The sequence below is a fragment of the Sapajus apella genome, unplaced genomic scaffold (genome assembly GCF_009761245.1).
Source record: "Sapajus apella isolate SASKATOON/1434 unplaced genomic scaffold, GSC_monkey_1.0 scaffold22, whole genome shotgun sequence".
Classification (NCBI taxonomy): domain Eukaryota; kingdom Metazoa; phylum Chordata; class Mammalia; order Primates; family Cebidae; genus Sapajus; species Sapajus apella.
Window position 1 is genome coordinate 6028527 of NW_022436962.1, and position 22261 is coordinate 6050787.

General features: G+C 37.3%; 1 protein-coding gene across 12 annotated transcripts in view; it reads left to right on the forward strand.

Annotated features, from left to right (window-relative positions):
- The window catches only part of PPP1R12B (protein phosphatase 1 regulatory subunit 12B), a 243447-nt gene that overhangs the window by 90405 nt on the left and 130781 nt on the right, over nucleotides 1-22261 (forward strand). For 9 of the 12 annotated variants that reach the window (XM_032288758.1, XM_032288759.1, XM_032288762.1 and 6 more), the window contains one exon: nucleotides 1688-1870. In XM_032288758.1, the coding sequence (XP_032144649.1) occupies nucleotides 1688-1870 (183 nt within the window). Of the gene's footprint in view, nucleotides 1-1687; nucleotides 1871-11229; nucleotides 13115-22261 lie in introns of those variants that run through there. The other 3 variants (XR_004272132.1, XM_032288768.1, XM_032288769.1) reach the window with 3 other exon arrangements.

Below are 22261 nucleotides of genomic sequence, written 5' to 3' on the forward strand. Positions count from 1 at the left end.
GGTAGGATTTGAACCTAGATTTGTCTATTTCAAAACTCTTATCTATTTTGTCACTGTTTGTTTCTGCCGAGTTTATATTTTATCCCAGGCACGATTTTAGGTGTTCTACAGACATTATTTAATCATTACAAGAACCCTGTATTTTAAGGTGCCATTATCTTTATTTTATCAATGAAGAAGAGATCAGAGAAGGTACATTTGCTTAAATGTAGCCCCAAGTATTTCCAAAGCCCATATTTATTCTACTCCATTGTATATCCTCTGATCTCTGCTCTAGGACTGTTCTTATTCTAACAATCTACTTATAAAATGACACTGCATATTAAAGTAATAGTAAAAGTCCTATTATGTAATTTAATGAAATTAAATCCTGGGCATTTCAACAGCATAGGAAATTACAGTGAGACCAAAACATGTTATTAACCTAAAAAGAACTTCAGGTAAGATTTGGTTAAAGTGTAATTTTTTATAGCTGTGTGTCTAGCTAATTTATTAGTACTTCCTATAGACTCATATCTGGTAAGTCTGAGGAATTTTTTGCCTTTACTTTTTTAATTTAAAAAATGACTATAAAAAAATAAAATGACTATAAAATTTCACCTTTTTTCTTAGTTATTAATTGCTTCTGTAGAAGTAGCTTGTGTTTTTTAGATACTACCTCTATCTTTTAAAATATTCTGTTTTTATATTTGCATCTAGATACCATATTTAGGTTTTTATATTTTGATTATTTTTTTCAAGCTCGTAATGTGATTATTTGGAAGTAAGCTTAGAGCTATCTGTGAACATTTCATAGGTAATAATTGTGAGTAGGTGGCAAAAATAGATTTTTAATATTTGTGCTTTTCATTGCTTTCTCCATCTCTGTATCAATTTTGGATCTCTGTTACCCCAGCAACAGCTGTGACATCACAAATGATAGCTTTTTGGGTGGAGAGCCAATGGTTGCTCCCAACTCTTTGTTAAGAAACAAAGATCTTGTTTTCATGTAAATGAATTTAATTATACAGCTTGCTGTTGAAAAGTCTGTAGTTAAGGTTACTTATAGAATCCGATTTGGTTTTTGTTTCAATTTCTCACTTTTGCAGTTATGAATATAGACAATTAGGCATTTGGTTAAATGGAAAGAAAGAACAGTTGCTAAACTAGGTAAGGGAGAACTAAGCATACCGAGGTTTTAGAGTATCAGTTGTCTCTGGATAATTCAAGAAGATGGTCATCAAATCTAGGCTGAGGACTACCACAAAGACTCCCACTGCCAAGAATTAAGGAACAGGTGGAGACTAATATCGTAAGTGACTTTAGTGTCTTTTTCTTGTGTAGAGAGGCCCTGTGTCCGTGTGCATGTGTGGAGACCAGATGCTACTGGGGAGTCATTTAAAGCACTCTTACATATGTCACTATCTCGCCTTGTACCATAGCTAATGATTTTTGTTAAAATAAAATCTCAGGCACACACGTACACATACAAGTCTCATAAAATGTAACTCCTCAGGCAAAGGATGTCAGACTAAATGTGTAATTATACTATTCCAAGTTGTAGGAGCTCAAAATTAAAAAACAAAAAACAAAATTAGAGCAAGATTTCCTATTTGAACCTCTCTTTAATCCTCTGTCTCTGTGCCAGTGCTTTATTGTATAGCATGACTTACCATTTCCTTTCTGCTTGTATCTTTTTTGATTTCAGGATTCCTCACAAATCCCAGACTGACTCCACAGCAGAGAAAACAGCAGACAATGTCTCTTCTAGCACCCCGCTTTGTGTGATTACCAATCACCCTCTGCCAAGCACTGCCAATGGGGTTACAACTACTCCTGTGCTCTCCGTTACTGGAACAGACTCCTCTGTGGAAGCCAGGGAGAAGAGGAGGTATGTTGGATTACTGATTTCATTTGTGGGGCTCTGCTTCAAGGTAGAAGATAAAGGAATGGGCATAAAGTGTTTTTCACAACTTCAAATACATTTATCAAAATATACCTTTATATTATGTTCTGTCTTTTGCCTCTGAGCAATCGGTTTTTGGTGGAGACCTCAATTGTTTCTGATTATTTAGCATAGACACTTATGCCGCTATGGATTTAGGCATATCTTTTTTTGTTTGTCTTGTGATAGAGACAGTTGTTAGGCATTATTTCTCCATTTTGTGATGGAGAACCTGTGAAGTGAAGCACAGAGAAGGGTCTTTTGTTTTGTTATGGATAGTCTATGTTGACTTCTCTGGCAGCAAAGAAAGGTAACAGTATGACACAAGGCTCAAAGAAATGGAAGGATATAAAGTTTTGATTAATTTGAGTAGAATACCAGAAAAGGAAATGAATAGTATGTGATGATATGGTAAAAGAATAGTGACTAGTTATTCTTTAATTTCTTTAGAGAGAAGGTATAAGAAAACATTGTGAATTGACATAAAAGAGATGTAAGGTGGAAGCTAAGAAAAACTTTTTGATTGTCAGGGTTAAGAGAAACCTTGGAAAATGTGACCAAGCAAGAATGGGCCCTTTTCTCCTACTTGAGGAAGTGTTAAAAAATAGAATGTACTCCATTTGGAAGTTTCAAATGTACTTAAAAACTAAGGCTATAGTTATCCCTTGTTAAGATTAGACAAAGTGAAATCTTATCAAAATTTAGATTTCAGTTTGACTTCATATTATTTTGAATATCCAAAGAAGGCACTTTAATATTTTGTGTGTACCAAGAGATTGTCTTTTTTCCAATGTATGTTCTTGGCACCTTTGTCAAAAATAAGCTCACTGTAGATGTATGGATTTATTTCTGATTTCTTTACTCTGTTCCATTGGTCTATGTGTCTGTTTTTATGTCAGTACTATGTTGCTTTGGTTATAATAGCTTTGTAGTATAATTTGAAGTCAGGTAATGTTATTCTTTTGTTCTTTTTGCTTAGGGTGGCTTCACTATTCTGAGTCTTTTGTGGTTCCATATGAATTTTAGGATTATTTTCTCTATATCTGTGAAGAATGTCGTTGGTATTTTGATAGGGATTGCATTTAATCTGTAGATTGCTTTGGGTAGTATGGACATTTTAACAATATTGATTCTTCCAGTCCATGAACATGGAATATCCTTTTTTTGTGTGCTGTTTATTTTCTTTAGTTTTTGTTCTAAAGATCTTTTAGTTCTTTGATTAATTCCTAGGTATTTTGTTTTATTTGTAACTATTGTAAATGGGTTTACTTTCTTGATTTCTTTTTCAGGTCATTCACTGTTGGCAGATAAAAATGCTACTGACTTTTGTATGTTGATTTTGAATTCTTCAACTTTACTGAATTTTTCAGTTCTAATCGTTTTTTTTGGTCAAGTCTTTAGGTTTTTCCAAATGTAAGATCATATTATCTGCAAACAAGGGTAATTTGACTTCTTCCTTTCCAATTTGGATATCATTTATTTCTCTCTCTCTCTCTCTCACTCTCTCTCTCTCTCTCTCGTTTTTTAAATAGAGATGGGATTTCACTGTGTTGCCCAAGCTGGTCTCAAACTCCTGGGCTCAATCCATTTTCCCACCTCGGCCTTCCAAAATGCTAGGATTATAGGCATGAGCCACTGTGCCCGGCCTATAACTTTATCTTGTCTGATTGCTCTAGGTAGGACTTCCAGCACTATATTGAATAACAGTGGTTGAAAGTGCACATCCTTGTCTTGTTTCACATCTTAGAGGAAAGGCTTTCAGTTTTTCCCCATTCAGTATGATAATAGCTATGGGTTTGTCATATATGGTATTTAATGTGGAAATATGTTCCTTCTATACCCAGTTTTTTGAGGGTTTTTATGATGAAAGGGTGCTGAATGTTATCAAATGCTATTTCAGCATCAATTGAAATGATCATAAGGTTTTTAATCCTTCATTCTGTCAATATGCTGTATCACATTGATTGATTTGTATATCTTTGAAGCATCCTTGCATCCCTGGGATAAATCCCACTTGGTCATGGTGAATTATCTTTGTAATGTGTTGTTGAACTTGGTTTGCTGGTATTGGCTATAGCTTTCTTTTTTTTTGATGTGTCTTTGTCTGACTGGTATCAAGGTAATGCTGGCCTTATCAGATGAGTTTGGAAGTATTCCTTTGTTTTCTGTTTTTCAGAATAGTTTGAGTAAGGTTGGTACTAATTCTTCTTTAACTGTTTGGTAAAATTCAGCAGTGAAGCCGTCAGGTCCCATGTGAGTGTGTATGGACATGTAGTAAGTATGAAAGTCTTATCTACAAGATACAATACAAATTAAACTTTTTATGTCTGCTTATTATAAGGACAGCTTTTATGTGTCTATTGTAAAGAAACTTTTTTTTATATAAAGACATATTTTGAGAAGGAAGTTAAAGAAGATGTTGAGTTGGAAAATAGTGTTTTTCTTTTTTTATTTTCCTTCCTTTCTTCCTTTTTTTTTTTTTTTTTTTTTTTTTTTTCATTTCTTTACATAAAAGGGAAGGAAACGAATTTTCTGGGCTAACAGTTTTCAGAGCCAATTACTGTCTTTTTAAAATTGGTCTCCAGCCAAGGAAATAGTATTAAATCAATCTTGAATAGTAAATGCTTATATACTTAATAGCTCAAATGTAATTTAGATACTGTTAGTTTCACCTAGAAACTAAATGCAAAAGTAATCTTTTCATTAGCTGACAAAAACTCTCTTTAAAAAAGTCTTCCTGAGCTGAGAGAAGTAAAATGAGGTAAATTCCTCATTAAGAGTATGATCCCAGAAAGAGTGGGGAAATCAGGTTCTTTATCAAACTGCATTGTTAAATACCTAGTTGCATGAACTGTTATTTGGGAAACTTAGTTTTACTGCCTTCTGGAAATGTTGTAACCTACAATCAATAAGATAGTACCTGCTGCAGAGACAAGATATATGAATCAAATAGTTAAAATATTAGTGAATATTAATATTAGTGAGTATTATTAATATTAGTTGAATGTGGTACATCAAGCACAGGTCAAGATAAGTGCATTTTAGGAATGGCACAAGATAAATAAGTAGGGAGATGTTAGATGTAGAGCTGTTGGACTCGTTCACTGGATATGTTCTAGCATTCATTCATCTTCAAAATAATTATTGAATATTTTGAAGTACCTGTTGCCAGATGCTATGAGAAGCCCAGGTGATATATCAGTGAACCAGACAAATATGAAGTGAGCCCTGTGAAACAAATATGCTAGTGAAAAAGACAAATGTTAAATGTTTCCACCTTTTAGTTATTATGAATATTTGTGTAATATAAAGAAGTAGTATGAGTTGTTATAACAGTGTCTTACTGAAGATCTGCTGACAGACTTCCCTTATTGGTCAGGTATGGTGGCTCACACCTATAATCCTGGCACTTTGGGAGACCAAGTTGGAAGGATCACTTGAGACCAGGAGCTCAAGACTAGCCTACACAACATAGCAAGACAAAAATTAAAAGAAATTAACTGGGTGGTGGCACACACTCCCAGCTGCTTAAGAGCCTGAGACCAGAAGAGCTCTTGAGTCCGGGAGTGTGAGACTACCATGAACTATGATAACACCTCTGTAGTCCAGCCTCAGCCACAGATCATGACCCTGTCTCTAAAAAAAGAAAAAAAAAGGTTTGTCTTCTCCTGGAGGATAAAAGAAGGCTTTCATGAGGGTGTGATACTGCTCAAACTGAGATCTGCTGGTTAAGTAATAGTTACATGAGGAGAAGGGAATGAGGATTCCAAACAAAAGGTCTGGCAATTGAAAAGACACTAAGGTAGAAGGGTTCTTGATCTTTTGGAAAAACTGAGAGAAGGCATTGTGACTAAGAATAGAGAAAGAGAGGTCTAGGATGAAGCTTGAGGAGCGGGTAGGAGCTATATACATACATATATCATATACATATATATGTAGAGAGAGAATTCACATACCATACAATTCACCAGTTTAAAGTGTACAATGCGGTGGTTTTTAGTATATTCACAGGTAAGTGCAACCATCATCACAGTAACTTACAGAACATTTTCATCGCCTTAAAGAGAAATCCTGCACCCTGTAGCTATTCCCCACAGTCTCCTTATTTCCCCTAGGCCTAAGCAACCACTGATCTACTTTTTATCTATAGACTTACTTATTTTGGACATTTTATATAAATGGAATAAAAATATGGTCTTTAGTCACTGACTGACTTCTATTTAATAGAACGTTTTCAAGGTTCATCCCTATGATTGCATGTATCAGTACTTTATTCCTTTAAACAGGTGAATAATACTCCATCGTATAGATAATGCCACATTTTGTTTGTTCATTAATAAGTTGATGGACACTTGAGTTGTTTCCACCTTTTATTTATTATGAATAATGTTACCATGAGCATTTGTGTAGAGGTTTTTGCGTGGACATCTGGTTTCATTTCTGTTGGTTATATACCTAAGAATAGAATTTCTGGGTCATGTGCCATTAGAAGATTTTAAGCAAAAAGTAGCATGATCTGACCTATAGTTTTTAAAGTTCTGGCTTTTAAACTGTGGCTCCAGTATTACATATGAATTGGACGAAGAAAAATAGACAAGAATGGATGTGAGATGACCAGTTAAGGAAACCATTGCAGAAGAAATGGTCATGAGAGAGAACAGTGGCTTGCATTGAGATAATGGTAGAAGAGTTAGACAAAAGTGAATGATCTTGACCAGGCACGGTGACTCATGTCTGTAATCCCAGCACTTTGGGAGGCTGAGGAGGGTGGATCACTTGAGGTCAGGAGTTCTGCCTCCTGGTCAACACAGTAAAATCCCGTTCCCACTAAAAATGCAAAAATTAGCTGGGAGTGATCACACACATCTGCAATCCCAGCTACTCGGGAAGCTGAGGCAGTAGAATCGCTTGAACCTGGGAGGCAGAGGTTGCAGTGAGCTGAGATCATGCCAGTGCACTCCAAACTAAGCAACAGAGCAAGACTCCATCAAAAAAAAAAAAAAAAAAAAAGTGAATGGTTTCAAAATAATGTTTAGGAGGATGATTCCAATGTGATAGATTGAACTTATAAGGCTCCCTTGCCCATTATGAACAGAAATTCATAGTTGAATTCAGAAAAATAATAGGGAACCCCCAGATGACAAAAGTGAAGAGTACTCAAAAGCCTGAGTAGTTTGGCCCAATGTTGGTGTCAGACCTATATGTAGACTACAAGGTCTGGATGCTCAGATTTTAATGCCATGTGTGTGTAGAAAGCATGCTCTGGACCTACTAAGGCTGCAAGCTGTAACTAAAAAACTGTATCAAGCTAGAAATCTCAAAGGACTGCCTAATTCATAAAAAGCTTTCTTAGCCCATAGCTCAAAGAAGTGGTAAGGAAGAAAATGTATACAAGGGTGTGGGTTGGGATAGACAACTCATTTGTGAGAAATTTTCACTATTCATATAGTTTGGAAATCCCAAGCCCAGGATTTAATACAGAAACTGGATCTGTACTCTTAAAACTCTGGGGCCCTGACACAAGTAAATTCAAAACCACCTTGAAGGAACACATCTGCAACCCAGAGTAAAAGACTGTAAACTATAAAAACAGTTTCCAGCAAAGATGAACTCACATAAAACATTAACACTGAAGGTCACCATGAGGGAGAGTTCTAAGATAAACTCATAGATGCAGACTAACATGTAATAAAACTTAATGAAACTTTATTGCAGAAAGAAACCTCAAACTATTATTAGAATAGATAACAAGAATTACAGTTGACCAGCTGTACTGCAGATAGAAACACATATAGGAACAGTTAGGTAAATGAATCAGGAATGGTTTTTAAAATATAAGATTTTGCAAAATAGTATTATCTATATAGAATCTTGTTTAAGTGGCAACTCACATATATAAAGCACCTAACAACTATTTATTGAGAGACTGCCATGTGCCAGGCACAGAGGCATTAAGGATGTAAAACCAAACATTTTTTTCTGCCCTTGAGGATATAACTATTATGGGAAGGCAAACAAGTACATCATATAGTACATTTGTTAAGTGATGTGATAAAGATATGTATAGATTGCTATGAAAGCAGAGAGGAGACGAATCTAAATTAGATTGAATAGGGTGACAAGGAAGGCTTACCAGAGGAGGTGACTGGAGTTGAGTTTTGAAAGGCAACTGGAAGCTAACTAAGTCGTAATAGGAGGATGGTATTTGAGAAGAAACATGAGAAATTCAGGAAACAAACAAGTTCAGAATGCCTGAAGCTGGGAGCAGATGTGGCCAGGCTAGCATTTCTGAAAGTGTCTTTTGTGGAATAGATTTAGATGAAGGAAAAATAATATTCTGTGGCCAAATGAATTTGGGAACAATGGATTAAACAAAATTAAATAGGATCACTCAGAAGCCTTCTCAGTCATTCCTCTCTGGGGAGTGGGGTGGAGTAGAACATGGGAGTGGTTGGGGGATTTGCACCATTTTCCAAATTTCGTAGTCCCTCTAGTAGTTTTGTTTTGTTTTTCAAAGAAACCCAAGACTGGTATTCCACTGGAGAAACTTTGGAAATTGTCAAGCTAGAGGGGTAGGCAGGAACCAAATTGTGTAGATTTTTGTCTATGCTACGCTAAGAAATTTGAATTTCTATTCTCGAAGCTATAGAATACAATTGAGGGATTTTCAGCAGGGGAATGACTTGATCAAATAAAACATATCATTTAAGCCTTTACAGAATTAAAGCCATTTAGTTTCTCTGGCTAGACAAGCATAAACTGAAAGAAAAAAAAAAACAGATGTTTTGAAAACAGCTAAATTTTCCTTCTGAAAGAGCATGCTGGATGCTAATTCTCTTGAAGCTGCAGCTTTCTCTGTAATCAGCTCTTTGTGGAAGCATTTTGACTTCTACTGGGAAACCTTGATAAAAGCCTGAAGCCTGTGTTCACAGGTCTAATTTTAAACAATTATTGAGCATTGGGATAAATGGGGCTTTAAAACTGGCCACAGCAAGACCTAAGTGTCGTAGAAGATTCTCTCTCAGGAATGATCTCCATTTGCAGGGTAATTAGAGCACTTCAATTGGGGAGTGGGTCTTACCATTAAATTGCACAGCTGGCTCTCCTTTTCTGAGAATATTTTATCTTAAGTGGGGATAAGTGGGTATGTGCATACCAATTGGCCAGTGATCAGTCTCAGCTTTACACCTTTGTGCTAACAGTTCTTTACTCAGTTTGTTAACTACACATATGTTGCTAAATGAACAAAGCTAGATGTAAAAGAATATAATGTAATGCCAAATAGTAATAAACATGGAAATGTTGATATTGGATTTTTGGGAGTATCATGGATACTTTTTATTTTTATTTTTGTATTTTCCAAAGTTCCAGAATGATAAAGGATTACTGTTATAATGGGGCAGAGGGGGCAGGAGGGCATGAAGGAAAATTAATTATAGTGACAACAGCCTTTCTTATGATGTAAGTCTGTGAAGAAGGCCTGATCATTGAAGAGTAAATATAATAGAGATTCAAGATTTACAGGATTCTAGATAATTTATGGTTTTGCATACATAGGACAGAACTTCCAAAACAGTTTATTCCTTTTAAGAAGGGCATAATCTTGGATTTGTGAAGTTCCTTTTTCCCCCCACTGAAAAGCTCAAGTGTGTTTAAATGTATTCTCTTTACATGATGGAAAGGAATAGAACATATGCTCCCTATTTTATAAATAGGAATGCTGAGGCCCTAAGAGCATAGAGTCATTTGCTTAACATGACACTTTGAGTCAGAGGTAAAATGCAGACCATCACCTAGGCCTTCTTTTTCTCCTTGTTGAATTCACTGACTATTCTTTTGAATTTAAGTATTATCCATTCAGAATAAAGGTTTTGATTCAGGGGCTAGCCACAGCTCAGAACGCAACAGTCTCTATCTTCATGGCATTTTGATAACTGCTATTCAGTCTTTGGATTGCTTATGAGAACTGTAGAAACCAACAAGGTCATCTGATTATAAAGAGACTGATTTGACAGTATAGAAATGGCAAGTGGCAAGCTGTTGGCACATAGCTCTGCAGGAATACCAGGGCCAGACAGCAGCTGTCACACTAGTGTAGTGGTTGGGTTCATTTTCCAAAGCTCTAAGTTTTCCTTAGCAACAAAATGTTAGCAAACAATTCCCTTTGCTAATATTAGAGTCTGATAGTGTCTGCCTTTGATTCTCTTGTTACTCCTTTAGCTTTTTCTCTCTCACCCAACCCTGAATTTTTACATCTTTTTTATGAGTGCTCTTTTCTTTGTAGAAATGGTTAAAAATAATTTTTCTCCACAATAAACTACAATTGTCTCTCCCAAATAGCTCACATTACGTATGACTCTGCTTTGCTTGGTCACATACAGTGAGTACTGGCTGAGTCATATACCACACTTACCAGCCTTCTTCAGTCCCTTGGGGTCTTTATAAGCTAGGTAGTTATACCTACTAATGTGAAGCTGTCAGCAGATTAACTTGGCATCATCTTTGGAATGTTCAAAATTTAAATCAAGAATTTAAACTCTTGAGTTATGGTTTTTAAAAGTCATTTGATTTGTTCCTTTGTGTCCAAGCTAAAGACCGATAGTTGTCAATTCAAAAAGGTACTCTAGAAAAGAGCTTCCACAGATTACTCCAATCTTTCTCCATTTTTGCTCTAAAGTGATTAGTTATCTAAAAGTCTGCAGCCATGCTGCCCCTCGCAAGCTTTTTCTCTACTGATATAAATAAGCTCTTTCTTCCTATATGAATATTGAACAGGAAGAAAGTGAAACGTATGTAGCAGTAGGTACATTTCTACTATATTACCATTCTGGAGGTCTTTGGATTGCTTATATAATTAGGATTATGCTGTGGGACTCTGAACAATTCTGGTATAGAAAGAAAAAAGGCAATCTTTTTAGTGCTTTGGCCCTAATCCTTAGGTAGCAGAATGACAAGAGGCTTCACCAGACTGAATATACCTTACAAACAGTTTTCAGTGTCATATGGCACCTCTATGTAATTTTTTTTCATAATATGTCTCTTTGAAAGAATAATGATGATATGTTGCTGCGTAAGAGAAGAGGCTACCCCTAGATAACTGTGAATGTCTGGACTTAGTGGGAAATGCACAGTATTGATTTCTGAGTTTCAGTTCAAACGGGCCATGGTGGCTGACACCTGTAGTCCCAGCTACTCAGGAGGCTGAGGCAGGAGGATCACTTGATGCCAAGAACTCAAGACCAGCCTGGGTAATATAGTGAGACCCCCAGCTCTTAAAAAAAAAAAAAAAAAGAAGAATCCAGTTCAGCCTCTTATTTGTGTGATTTTTTGTGTGTGTGAGTTCCCTTTCTGACTCTTGCCTCAGATGTAAAAAAGGGATAATGCTTACCTTGTTTGTATGTATATGAGGATTAAAAATAACTTATGAGTAACCTTGATTTTTCCCAACCTATCTAATGGAGCTATTATGAGGATCAAATGAGACAGACTATGTGAAAGTACTTTGCAAACTACAAAACAACTTAGAGATATATGTAACAATTATTTATGTCATTATCAGTGAAATGCTTTTATGACTTTCATTAAGATCCATGCTTCTTCAGAGCTAATACACATTTGGAAATAAGATCTACCTTAAAATGCTAAATATTAGTACCATTTTAGATTTTAGGTTGTTTTATTTATTTAATTTTTAAAACCTGTATGCTATAGGGATTCCATATCTCAAGTTTAGGAGACTTAATTTTTAAATGTAAGCTCACTTGTCCTGCCTCTGATCTCTTTACCAATTATTTACAATGCCATACATTGTTTTCTGCGGCTCTAAGGGAAAATCTCCACTGTGGTGACATAGTAAGTGGCAGCCATACACAGGTACCTTCTTACACCTTTTCTCCCCTCACCAAGTGGTTGGTGTCCAGGAATCTAAGCATTTGAACATTTATTTGAGGCAACAACTAGTGAGCTAAATGTGATAATGGTAGCAGTTGACCCTTGCAGGAGAGTTAGAGCCTGGGCCTCCTATCCCGATGATATTCTTTATGTTAAAAATACTAGTAATTCCCTCCCACAGATTTCTTTCCTGGCTAAGTTAGGGAGGTCAATTTCTGTTGTCTCCCAAACAAGTACACTCCATACTATGCAGTAGTGGATACTTTTGCTACTAGGTTGAGCATGTTTTAAAATCGGTTATAGTGATGATCGCATAACTCTGAATATACTAAAAATCTTTAAATGATACACCTAATGGATATATGAATTATGTCTCAATAAAGGTGTTTAAAAATAACGTTAGTACTATTTAGCTCCACCAAACAGTTCTGGAAAGGAAGGCCTGGATAATGTCTACTAAGAGTTAAAGCAATGAGATTTAGAGTCTTGAATAAAAGAGTCTATTTTCTTTTTTCCCTATTTCTGTTGCTAAACATGGCTGTTGCCAACACCATCTCACTTCATTTTCCAGAGACAAGGGTATTCGCTATGCAGTTTCTCAGCTCACGACTTAACAGTTCAGGAGTAAGCTTAAAGTGTTTCCCCTCCCCCTCAGGACACGTGCATTTAGAAGAAAGGACAAGAATGTATTTCCTTATGTGGCAGAACCTCTGGTAGTTTTATCCCAATTCCCAGCCACTTAGAGTTTAGACACATTCACCTAACACCTGCTACTCAAAGCCCTTATCGGCCATGTTTTTGTGGTTAATCTTCTGATAAAGTGGTTCTTTTTTCAGAGCTGTGAGTATTGGTGACATGTAGGAGGGACCAGAATTTTGAGCCCTCATTCAACCTTCCCTTCTCTTTTAGCAGTTGATTTTCCAATGTTAGAAAAAGACAGTTGCTGGTACAATCTCATAAAATGGGCTCCGGTGTTTACTAGGGAAGGCTAGCCAGAGGAGTGGCTACCCGTTTGTTGAAAATTGGGCTTCTGGGAAAGTTGCTGCACAGGTGTGTGGCAAGGTGTGTCTGAGATAGCTTGACCTCCTCTCACCTGGAATGATTTGATCTGGCAGTAGAGTTCCTTGCTATTCCTGGTTTTATGGAAATCAGAGGCACAGGAAGTTGATCTGGGTGTTCTGGGGTATTGAGACAAGCCTCTGTCATACTTTACTAGCATTCTCTGTGTTTGGAGGCTAACTCCGGTGTGCTGAGTTGAGACATCAGCAGGTGCTGGGCATGGAATGTCAGAAGCAGCAGGTAAAATTTCTTCCTTTGATAGCTTTAATGTCCTAGTTGCATGCTTTTGGGAAACTGGCTTGGTTGCTTACATGATTTGGTGGTATGGTTTGAAAAGGGGGAGAAGGCAAGTGGTAAGAATAAGATATAACCAGTTTGAAACTTCTCTAGAAATATCATTTCTTCATATTCCTAGTGAATTTAAACATGTGCACTGACTAATAAAGATCAGGGTACCAGAAGATAGTAAGGTAGCAGAGGACAATTAAGAGTTTCAAGAAGTAGAAACATGCTTCTCTGTCTTTTTTTTTTAGACAGAGTCTTGCTCTGTTCCCCAGGCTGGAAGGCAAGTGGCACAATTTCAGCTCACTGCAACCTCTGTCTCCAGGGTTCAAGCAATTCTCCTGCCTCAGCCTCCTGAGTAGCTGGGATTACAGGTGCCCACCACCATGCCTGGCTAATTTTTGTATTTTTAGTAGAAACGGGGTTTCACCATGTTGGTCAAGCTGGTCTTAAACTCCTGACCTGGTGATCTGCCCACCTCAGCCTCCCAGAGTGCTGGGATTACAGGCATGAGCCACTGCGCCTGGCATATGCTTCCCTTTTTAAGAAGAAACTGGAATTGGCACTATTATTCTTAAATTGGATGGTAAGACACAGGTGATGGTTCTATTATTATTTATATCTTTTTTGTTTGCCTTAAATATTACGTAATACATGTTTTAATAAGTAAAACAGAAAAAAGCATTATTGGATATTTAGGGCAATTACAGAAAGAAGCTGGTTTACGTAGGTGAAGGGGCAGATTACAACTTGAGTTGGCCTTTGAAATTACGAAATGAAGAGACTAGTTTGATCAGGTATGGGTAAAAGTTGTTTACTACTCACTGTACAATCAGATTGAATATTAATGGAAGTTAATGTTTTTCCATGTATATGAGAAGTTTTCTAATTGATCTTGTTCAGAGGACCAATTTCTGGACAGAATTCAAACATATACTGAGTCAGGCAGTATAGAAAATCCTGCTGATCATTAGTTTATTTTAGTCCTGTGGAGAGAGTACTCACCAAACTCTGAATTCAGCCTACTCAGGACTATATTTTTCTCTCTATTTTTCTTATCTTATCCCTTTCTCTCAACTCTTCTTCCTGGTAATTACATCACTTTACTCAGGTAGAAAGATCAGGCCTATTTCCTGTACGTTTTACTTTCATGACCCTCTTCCCTTGTCCACGCATGACCTTCTTTCTGGTATAGCTTTTTCTCACCCTCTCTGCCTGACAAAATTGTATTTGTACCGTTAAGAACTCCTGCAAATTAAAATCTACTGCGGGACTACCCTACTACACCTGAGCCCCAGGCTAAAATTAGTATTCTGTCTTCATTGTTTTTTTGGTTTTTTTTTGTAACACTGTTTTAGGATCTGTTTACTAACTAATTAAATGGTATGTTGTTGTTTTTCATTACTACGTTGGGAGCTTTTTGAGGGGTTTTCTTCACACCGCAGAGCCTAGTACATAGAAGATGATGGGTAAATGTTTATTGAATAAAATTATTTCTCAAATGAAAATAAGCTCATGTGTAGTGATCTTCTATGCCCATAAGAGGGCAGCAGAAGAATGTCTGTTGATCTACTTGAGTGTAAAGCTACCAAAGACCCTCTTTTGTGGTTGGATCACTTTGCAGATGAGCCTATCTATCCCATTCCATTTAAATGTTTTAATATAGAGAATGCAGATATTTTTTGGCATGTGAAGTCCCTTTGTGCACCTCCTCTCTGGCACTCCACACAAGAGCAGCAGGTACAAGGTATAAAGTTCCCTGGGTTGCAAGACAGGATACCTAGTTTACTCTTCAGCTAAGCTCACAATTTATGTCTTCTTAGGCAAGCCATTTAACTTCTCTTGTTCAGTTTCTTTCTTTTTCTTTTTTTAATAAATTTTTATATATTATTTCAAAGACAGGGTTTGACCATGTTGGTCAGGCTGGTCTTGAACTCCTGACTTCAGGTGATCCACCCACCTTGGCCTCCAAAGTGCTTGGATTACAGGCGTGAGCCACCACGCCCGGCCTCTTGTTCAGTTTCTTAATCAGCTAATTGGTAGAGTTAGGAGAACTATAGGGAATATTAGATCATAAAATAACAGCATTCTAAGTCATCAGTGACTGTCTTAGTTATGTGCTCAATATTGTGTTAAGAACTGTGAATATCATAAAAAAAGGTACATGCCCCTAGGTGCTCACATGATACAAGACATCAAATGTACACATAGTAAGCATGAGTGTATATTAAGGAATAATATATCCTTGAGAGCAAAATTATGTTTAGGTAGGTACATTAAGAGTTCAGAGAATATGAATGGTGTAGGATGGAGTGGTCAAAAAGAGCTTCACATGGAGCCAGAGGAGATTGAGTTGGCCTTTAAGCATATGAAAGGTTTAAATGCTATAAGAGGATGAATGTTTTTGAAAACTTACTATATGCTAAGTACCCTGCTAGATGCATTTAATCTTTGTAACTTGGTCAGTTAAGTAATAGTCTTAATACACATAAGAGAATAGATTAAGGCTCAGATAGATTAAGGAATCTGTCCACAGTCACAGAATTTGTAATGAAATGCCAGAATTCAACACCAGGTCTTTTGGACTTTGAGGCCCATGCTTGCTCTTCTACACCTTCAAGAAAATGTGTCCAAGGGGTCAGTCTTCATTGGACCTTCGTATACCATGAACTTGGCAATATAAGCATAGTGGCTGGAATCTCTTGATATTTATTTGAAGGGGAGGTAGAACTTCTAGGAAATGAGTCATTGTATAGGGATATATTACTTCGGAAAGTGAAGCAAATTGAAAACTTTCTAGCCTCTCTGAAATCTGTATGGTAAATAGGGTTTTTTTGTTTTTGTTTTGATAACCCAGTAAGAGATTGTCTTTTGGGTCACCTGGCTTGTCCAGGGTTGGATGAGGATGCTGAGTATAAGAAGTTTATCTTTGGGACAGTTCCAGAGCGTTGGGCAGGCATATTCCTATTTTAAGAAGTATTTTTAAAAATGGAATTGGCTAACAGCAATTACCTGAAGGCTTGTTTCTGATTCTCCTTTAAATTAAATAATGATTTTTCTTCCTCTTCCTCAGAGTTTCTTAGATAATACTGCATAGTATACTGACCTAGCTTTTAAATTTATTTTTTTCTGAGGAAATCTAGTCTTCTAACCTGGTAAAGGCAACTAGAGGATGATTCACAATCCTTGCACTCTTGTGCTGAAAATGGCTCATTGATCATTGACATGTAAATAAAATATAGTAATTGCTCAAGAATCCTTTTAGAACTAAATTTCTTTGTAATGAAACTGACAGTGTTTAAAAGAACACTTAGCATACAAAATTCATAAACATTGGGAAGCAAAACAGCAAGCTTATCTCTATCTATGACAAAAATACACCTGCACAATGATTTTATTTGTCCTTGACAGGCGCTTGTTTTTCCTGTCATAATAGGATTCAACCTTTGGCCCTGCACTGCTCTCTAGGGCTACCATATCTCACTCTTCCCTTCACTGTTAATCTTGAAACAGTCTTCTAATTTCACTTTATTCATTTCCTGGCCTTCTATTCATTGTTCAACCTATTTGAAATAGAAATTCTGCCCCACGCCCCAATCCAGTGAATTTTTTCTGGCAAAGGGCCCTGTAAATGTCCTAATTACTGGATTCCTTAGTCACTTCATCTTTTACCTGGAATCATGGCAGCAATTTATAATGTTGACTATTGCCTTCCTAAATTTTTATTCTACTATAACCTTTCTGATATTATTCTTTCCTGGCTCACTTCTCTTTTCTGTTTGCTTCTTCTTCGTGTTCTTTTTAGCCCTTTTTTTTCCTGTAAACACCTTAGGTATTGTTCCTTAGGCTTCCTTCTTTTCTTTCCTTAGGACTCTCCCTAGCTGACCTCATCCACTCCAGTTGCTACAGCTAGCACTCGGACCTCTCTCCAACTCAGCCTTCTTTGCAGAACTTCATTATACTCATGTAAAGGACTCACTTAGGACAGTGCCTGACTTCTTGTAGGCACTCCATAACAATAGCCATTTCTGGCTGTTGCTTTATCTCCTTATTTCTTATTTCCTTTTCCCTTTATCTATTTAAAGTATTGTTATAGGCATGTATTTCCATAAGTGTTCTCAAGTCCTCTTTAGCAAACAGGTAAACCAAACAGTTCTTTCCTCTAGCCTTAAAAACAGTGTGTGTGTGTGTGTGTGTGTGTGTGTGTGTGTGTGTGAGAGAGAGAGAGAGAGAGAGAGAGAGAGACACGGAGTCTTGCTTTGTCGCCAAGCTGCAGTGCAGTGCCATGATCTCAGCTCACTTCAACCTCCACCTCCCCAGTTCAAGTGATTCCCCTGCCTCAGCCTCCGGAGTAGCTGGGACTGTTGTACTGGACCGAGCATAGAAATTAAAACCAAGACAAAAGTATGCCAGATTGCAGGGTCATTTATTATGCCGGCGACCACAGAGGACTCACGTCTCTCCAACCTGTGGTGTCGAAAGGAGGGTGCCAAGACTTTTTATACCCGAAAAACCACCTTGGGAGTTGGGGTGAGGAGCAGGATTGGGGATGAAAAGGCTTCAGACATTCTGAGGGCTAGTGGATTCTGCAAATCATCTCCTGGGCGGAGACGAGGGCTCTGGATATTCCAAGGGCCAGGGGACTCTTGCCACTCCGTTTGTTACTTAAGTGTTTTACAGAAGTCAAGATAAACATTTGTTTACACATTATCTGGGTAAGGTGGAAATCACAGACCTTAGTTAACGTATTACAAGTCGCAGGGGCCAAGATGGCATTAGTTTGGGCTGCTTAGTCTGGCAATTGCCGGTAAGCAAAGGCTAGCAATTCTGGCAGTTACTGATAAGAAAAGGTAAGCAGCTTTACATAGTGGCTAGTTTGCAGAGCAAACTAGCAGTTTTATTTACAGAAGCCAAGGCTAGCAGTTATTGTGAGGAGAATGGGGCAGCCATTACAACTTATTTTTAAAAACAGCTTTTTCTTTTATAAAATGATGTTGTTCAGGCTCTAACTCTAAGCCAGCTGCAGCACAATATCACAGGACTATAGGCGCCTACCACCATGCCCGGCTAATTTTTTGTATTTTTAGTAGAGACAGGGTTTCACCATGTTGGCCAGGATGGTCTTGATCTCCTGACTTTGTGATCCGCCCACCTTGGCCTCCCAAAGTGCTGGGATTACAGGCGTGAGCCACTGCACCTTATTTTTAAAAAATCTCAGCTGGGTGACATGTAAGACCACTTAGCAAAGAGAACTGGAAATCAAACTAGAAGGCTTTGTATTTTTTTCTTCTCATATTTAGTCTGTCACCAAGTCCTGTCTTTCTCCCTAAGAATCCTTCAATTCCATCCTCTCCTCTCCATCTGCATTGCCCTCTGTTAACTCACCCTCTCCTGACTTGGACCCTAGACCTTCCTCTCCCCTGCCACACCCCACCATTCCACCATCTGCAGTGCAGCATTAGTGATCTTTCTAATATGCAAATCTGATCCAGTCACGCTCTCCTGCTTGAGATCTGAGAATGATCCTGCAAGCAATGTTGTCCTCCCTTGTTTTCTAGGAAGTCTCTTATTCTCTTTAGATTCTGCCCAGATCACCCCCCTGCAACATTTTATTCCTGATACTCCTCAGGTTTCCTCTCCAGAGCTATCTCTTTGTGGCATTTTTTTTTGCCTTAAATTTTAATTATCAGTATTTAATATGTCCAACTCCCTTACAAAATCTTGCTTCAGAACAGACATTCATTTTCATATGTAGTGTCTCAAATGGGTAAAGAAAAATAAAGTGGAGACTGGGTGCAGTGGCTCCTACCTCTAATCCCAGTACTTTGGGAGGCTGAGGCGGGCAGATCACCTGAGGTCAGGAGTTTGAGACCAGCCTGGCCAACATGGCAAAACCCCGTTTCTACTAAAAATACAAAAAATTAGCCAGGCATGGTGGTGATTGCCTGTAGTCCTAGCTACTTGGGAGGCTGAGACACAAGAATCATTTGAACCCAGGAGGCAGAGGTTGCAGTAAGCTGAGGTCGTGCTACTGCACTCCAGCCTGGGAGACAGAGCAAGACTCTGTCTCAAAAAAAAAAAAAAAAAAAAAAAGATAAAGTGGGAAAGTGGTTGAATAGAATGAACAAAATAAGAGCATAAACCAATATATTATTGACCAAATTTTAATAATGATAAATTAGGGTCAACCCTAAAACAGAACTGAATAGCTCAGATTCTGAATTTCATCCATAACCTTAATTCAGTTCAATAATTGTTTTAGAGTACCTAATAAAAGGTAGGCACTGTGCTAAATTTAATGAGAGAGTACCCCCTACCTTCTTAGAGCTTCAAGAATTGTGATTAGTTGTGGGTAGAAGAGATCTTTTTTTTATTATAATCTACAGTTTAGTATAGTGGCCAACATCTAACTTAATGAGGGAAGGCAGTTGTTGGTTTATATATTACTTTCTAGTGTGAGAAAAAGTCAATGTGTTTCTTCAGCAGAGAGTTTTAAAAATAACTGTTGGGTACTAGACTTAGTAGCTGGGTGATGAAGTACTCTGTACAGCAAACCTCTGTGACACAAGTTTACCTATAAACAAATGTGCACATGTGCCCCTGAACCTAAAATAAAAGTTAAAAAAAATTTCCTTATGCTCAGATTGGGGTGACTACCAAGTAGCATGAGTGAGTTTTGGAGGGTGACAGGACTGGTTTTGTATCTTGATTACGGTGATGGTTATGGGACTCTGTGCATTTGTCAAAACTCGCAGACCTATATACTAAAATGGGGAAATTTTACCGTATGTAAACTTACCTCAGGAAACCTGACTCAAAAAAAGAAAAAAAAAAAAGCCACTGAGTCTTAAATCAATTTGATTCATCTGCAAAGTAGGGTAAGTGGAAAGTGAAAATAATAGACTTCTTTTAGAGATTTTCTCTGAAGGTAAATCTGATTTAGATCTTTTAGGGAGTTCTTCTTTTCTAGATTCTTTCCTTCATAATCTGAGCTAATGGAAAGTTCAGAAATCCCTGAAATTGTTAGCCAAATTTTGTATATACATAAGTGCTTTTTTAGGGGCAGGAGATTACAGTTCTTATCTGATTGTTAAGATTGATTAGATTTCAATAAAGGTTAAGAACCACAGGTCTAAGAGCTTTTCCTGCTTTCCCAAGTACCCTCTTTTTCCCTACTGAAGGCCATCCTAGTGATTACAGGAGCTCGAGACCGATTTCTAGGAGTTGGTGAGAGCAGAGGAGTCTGTGAATCTACTGGTCGTAATACAGAGAATCTACCTATGCTAACACAGGTCCTTTCCTGATGGCCTACTTAAACAAGCTAGAACTCCTTCTACCACTTCTGACCTCTAATCTCTCTCTTTGCCCCCTATGGCCAACCAATTTTTTTCTGGCATATTTAACTTCCTTTAGTATTTAGTATATCTTGGAGAGTACCTGTCTTTCTATATCACTATCAACTATGGTAATAAAAAAGTGTGAAATACAATACATCTCTTTTATGTATAGCTTACTGTTTGGAAGAGTCCTTTAAATATTAATGATCATTTTTCAAAGTTAAAAGTTTTTAACCTTAACTTTTAAAAAGTTTACAAAATTTTCCACAATAACTATATTTTAAATAGATATTAAAAATTGCCCATATTCTCACTGTCAACAATATCACTACTAATATCTTTATATATTTTATTTATTTTGAGGTCATGCTGTATATGGTTTTTTCTTCTAAAAAATTATTCCCAGGTGCGGTGGCTCATGCCTATAATATTAGCACTTTGGGAGGCAGAGGCAGGAGGATCACTTGCACTCAGGAGTTCGAGACCATCCTGGGCAACATAGTGAGACCTCATGTCTACAGAGAACTTAAAAAAAAAAAAAAGAAAAAAATTAGCCAGGCATGGTAGCCTGTGCCTGTAATCCCAGCTACTCAAGTGGTTGGCGTAGGAGGATCACTTGAGTCCAGGAGGTTGAAGCTGTAGTGAGCTATGATTGTGTCAACTATACTTCACCCTGGGTGACAGAGCAAGACCTTGTCTCAAAAAGAAAAGAAAAGAAAAGAAAAGGTTATTAAATATTACAGACACCAGGTCAGGTGTGGTTGCTCACTCCTGTAATCCCAGCACTTTGGGAGGCCAAGGTGGGCAGATCACAAGGCCAGGAGTTCAAGACCTGCCTGACAAACATAGTGAAACCCCATCTCTACTAAAAATACAAAAAATTATCTGGGCATGGTGGCAGGCACCTGTAATCCCAGCTACTCAGTAGGCTGAGGCATGAGAATCACTTGAAAACGGGAGGTGGAGGTTGCAGTGAGCTGAGATCCCGCCATTGCACTCCTGCCTGGGTGACAGTGCGAGAATCCGTCTCAAAAAAAATAAAAATAAATAAATAAATAAATATTACAGACACCCAATCTATCCATCTTCTGATCTGATCACCTCCCAATATTTTGTGATATTTGCTTCGGTTATGAAGAATAAAATATAGTTAAGCTCCTGTGTATCTCTCCTCAGTCTCATCCTTTGCTCTCTCCGTAAAGGTAATCACTATCCTGAATTTGCTGTTTATCATTCTCAAATTTGTATTACTATTATTCATTTGCATACTTACATAATTCTTTTACATGTTTTAATACTTTATATAAATGATATAATCTGCACACATCATTCTGAAACTTGCTGTTATCACTTAGCATTCTGTTTGTTCATTGTAAATGCTTATTTTAGCCAATTATATAATTATACCACAGTTTGTTTTTGTTTTTTTCCTGCGCTGATGGACATTCAGGTGTTTAGGTCTTTTTGCCCCCCAATACTAATGATGCTGCCATTTACATTCTTGTTCATGTTTCTTGACACAAATATGCAAGAGTTTCTCAACAGTATTTCCAAGTGGAATTTCTGGGTCTATAGGATAAGTGCATCTTCACTGGACACTGCCTGCTTGTTCTCCTGTTTACACTCTCACCAGCAATGTATGTGAGTTTCTAATTCTTTACAACTAGGTTAGACTTGAATTTTTTTTTGTTGCTGCTGTTTTAGTAATCTAAGGAAGATGAAATCATTTGTCATTTTAATTTGCATTTTTTTTGATGACTAGTGAAAC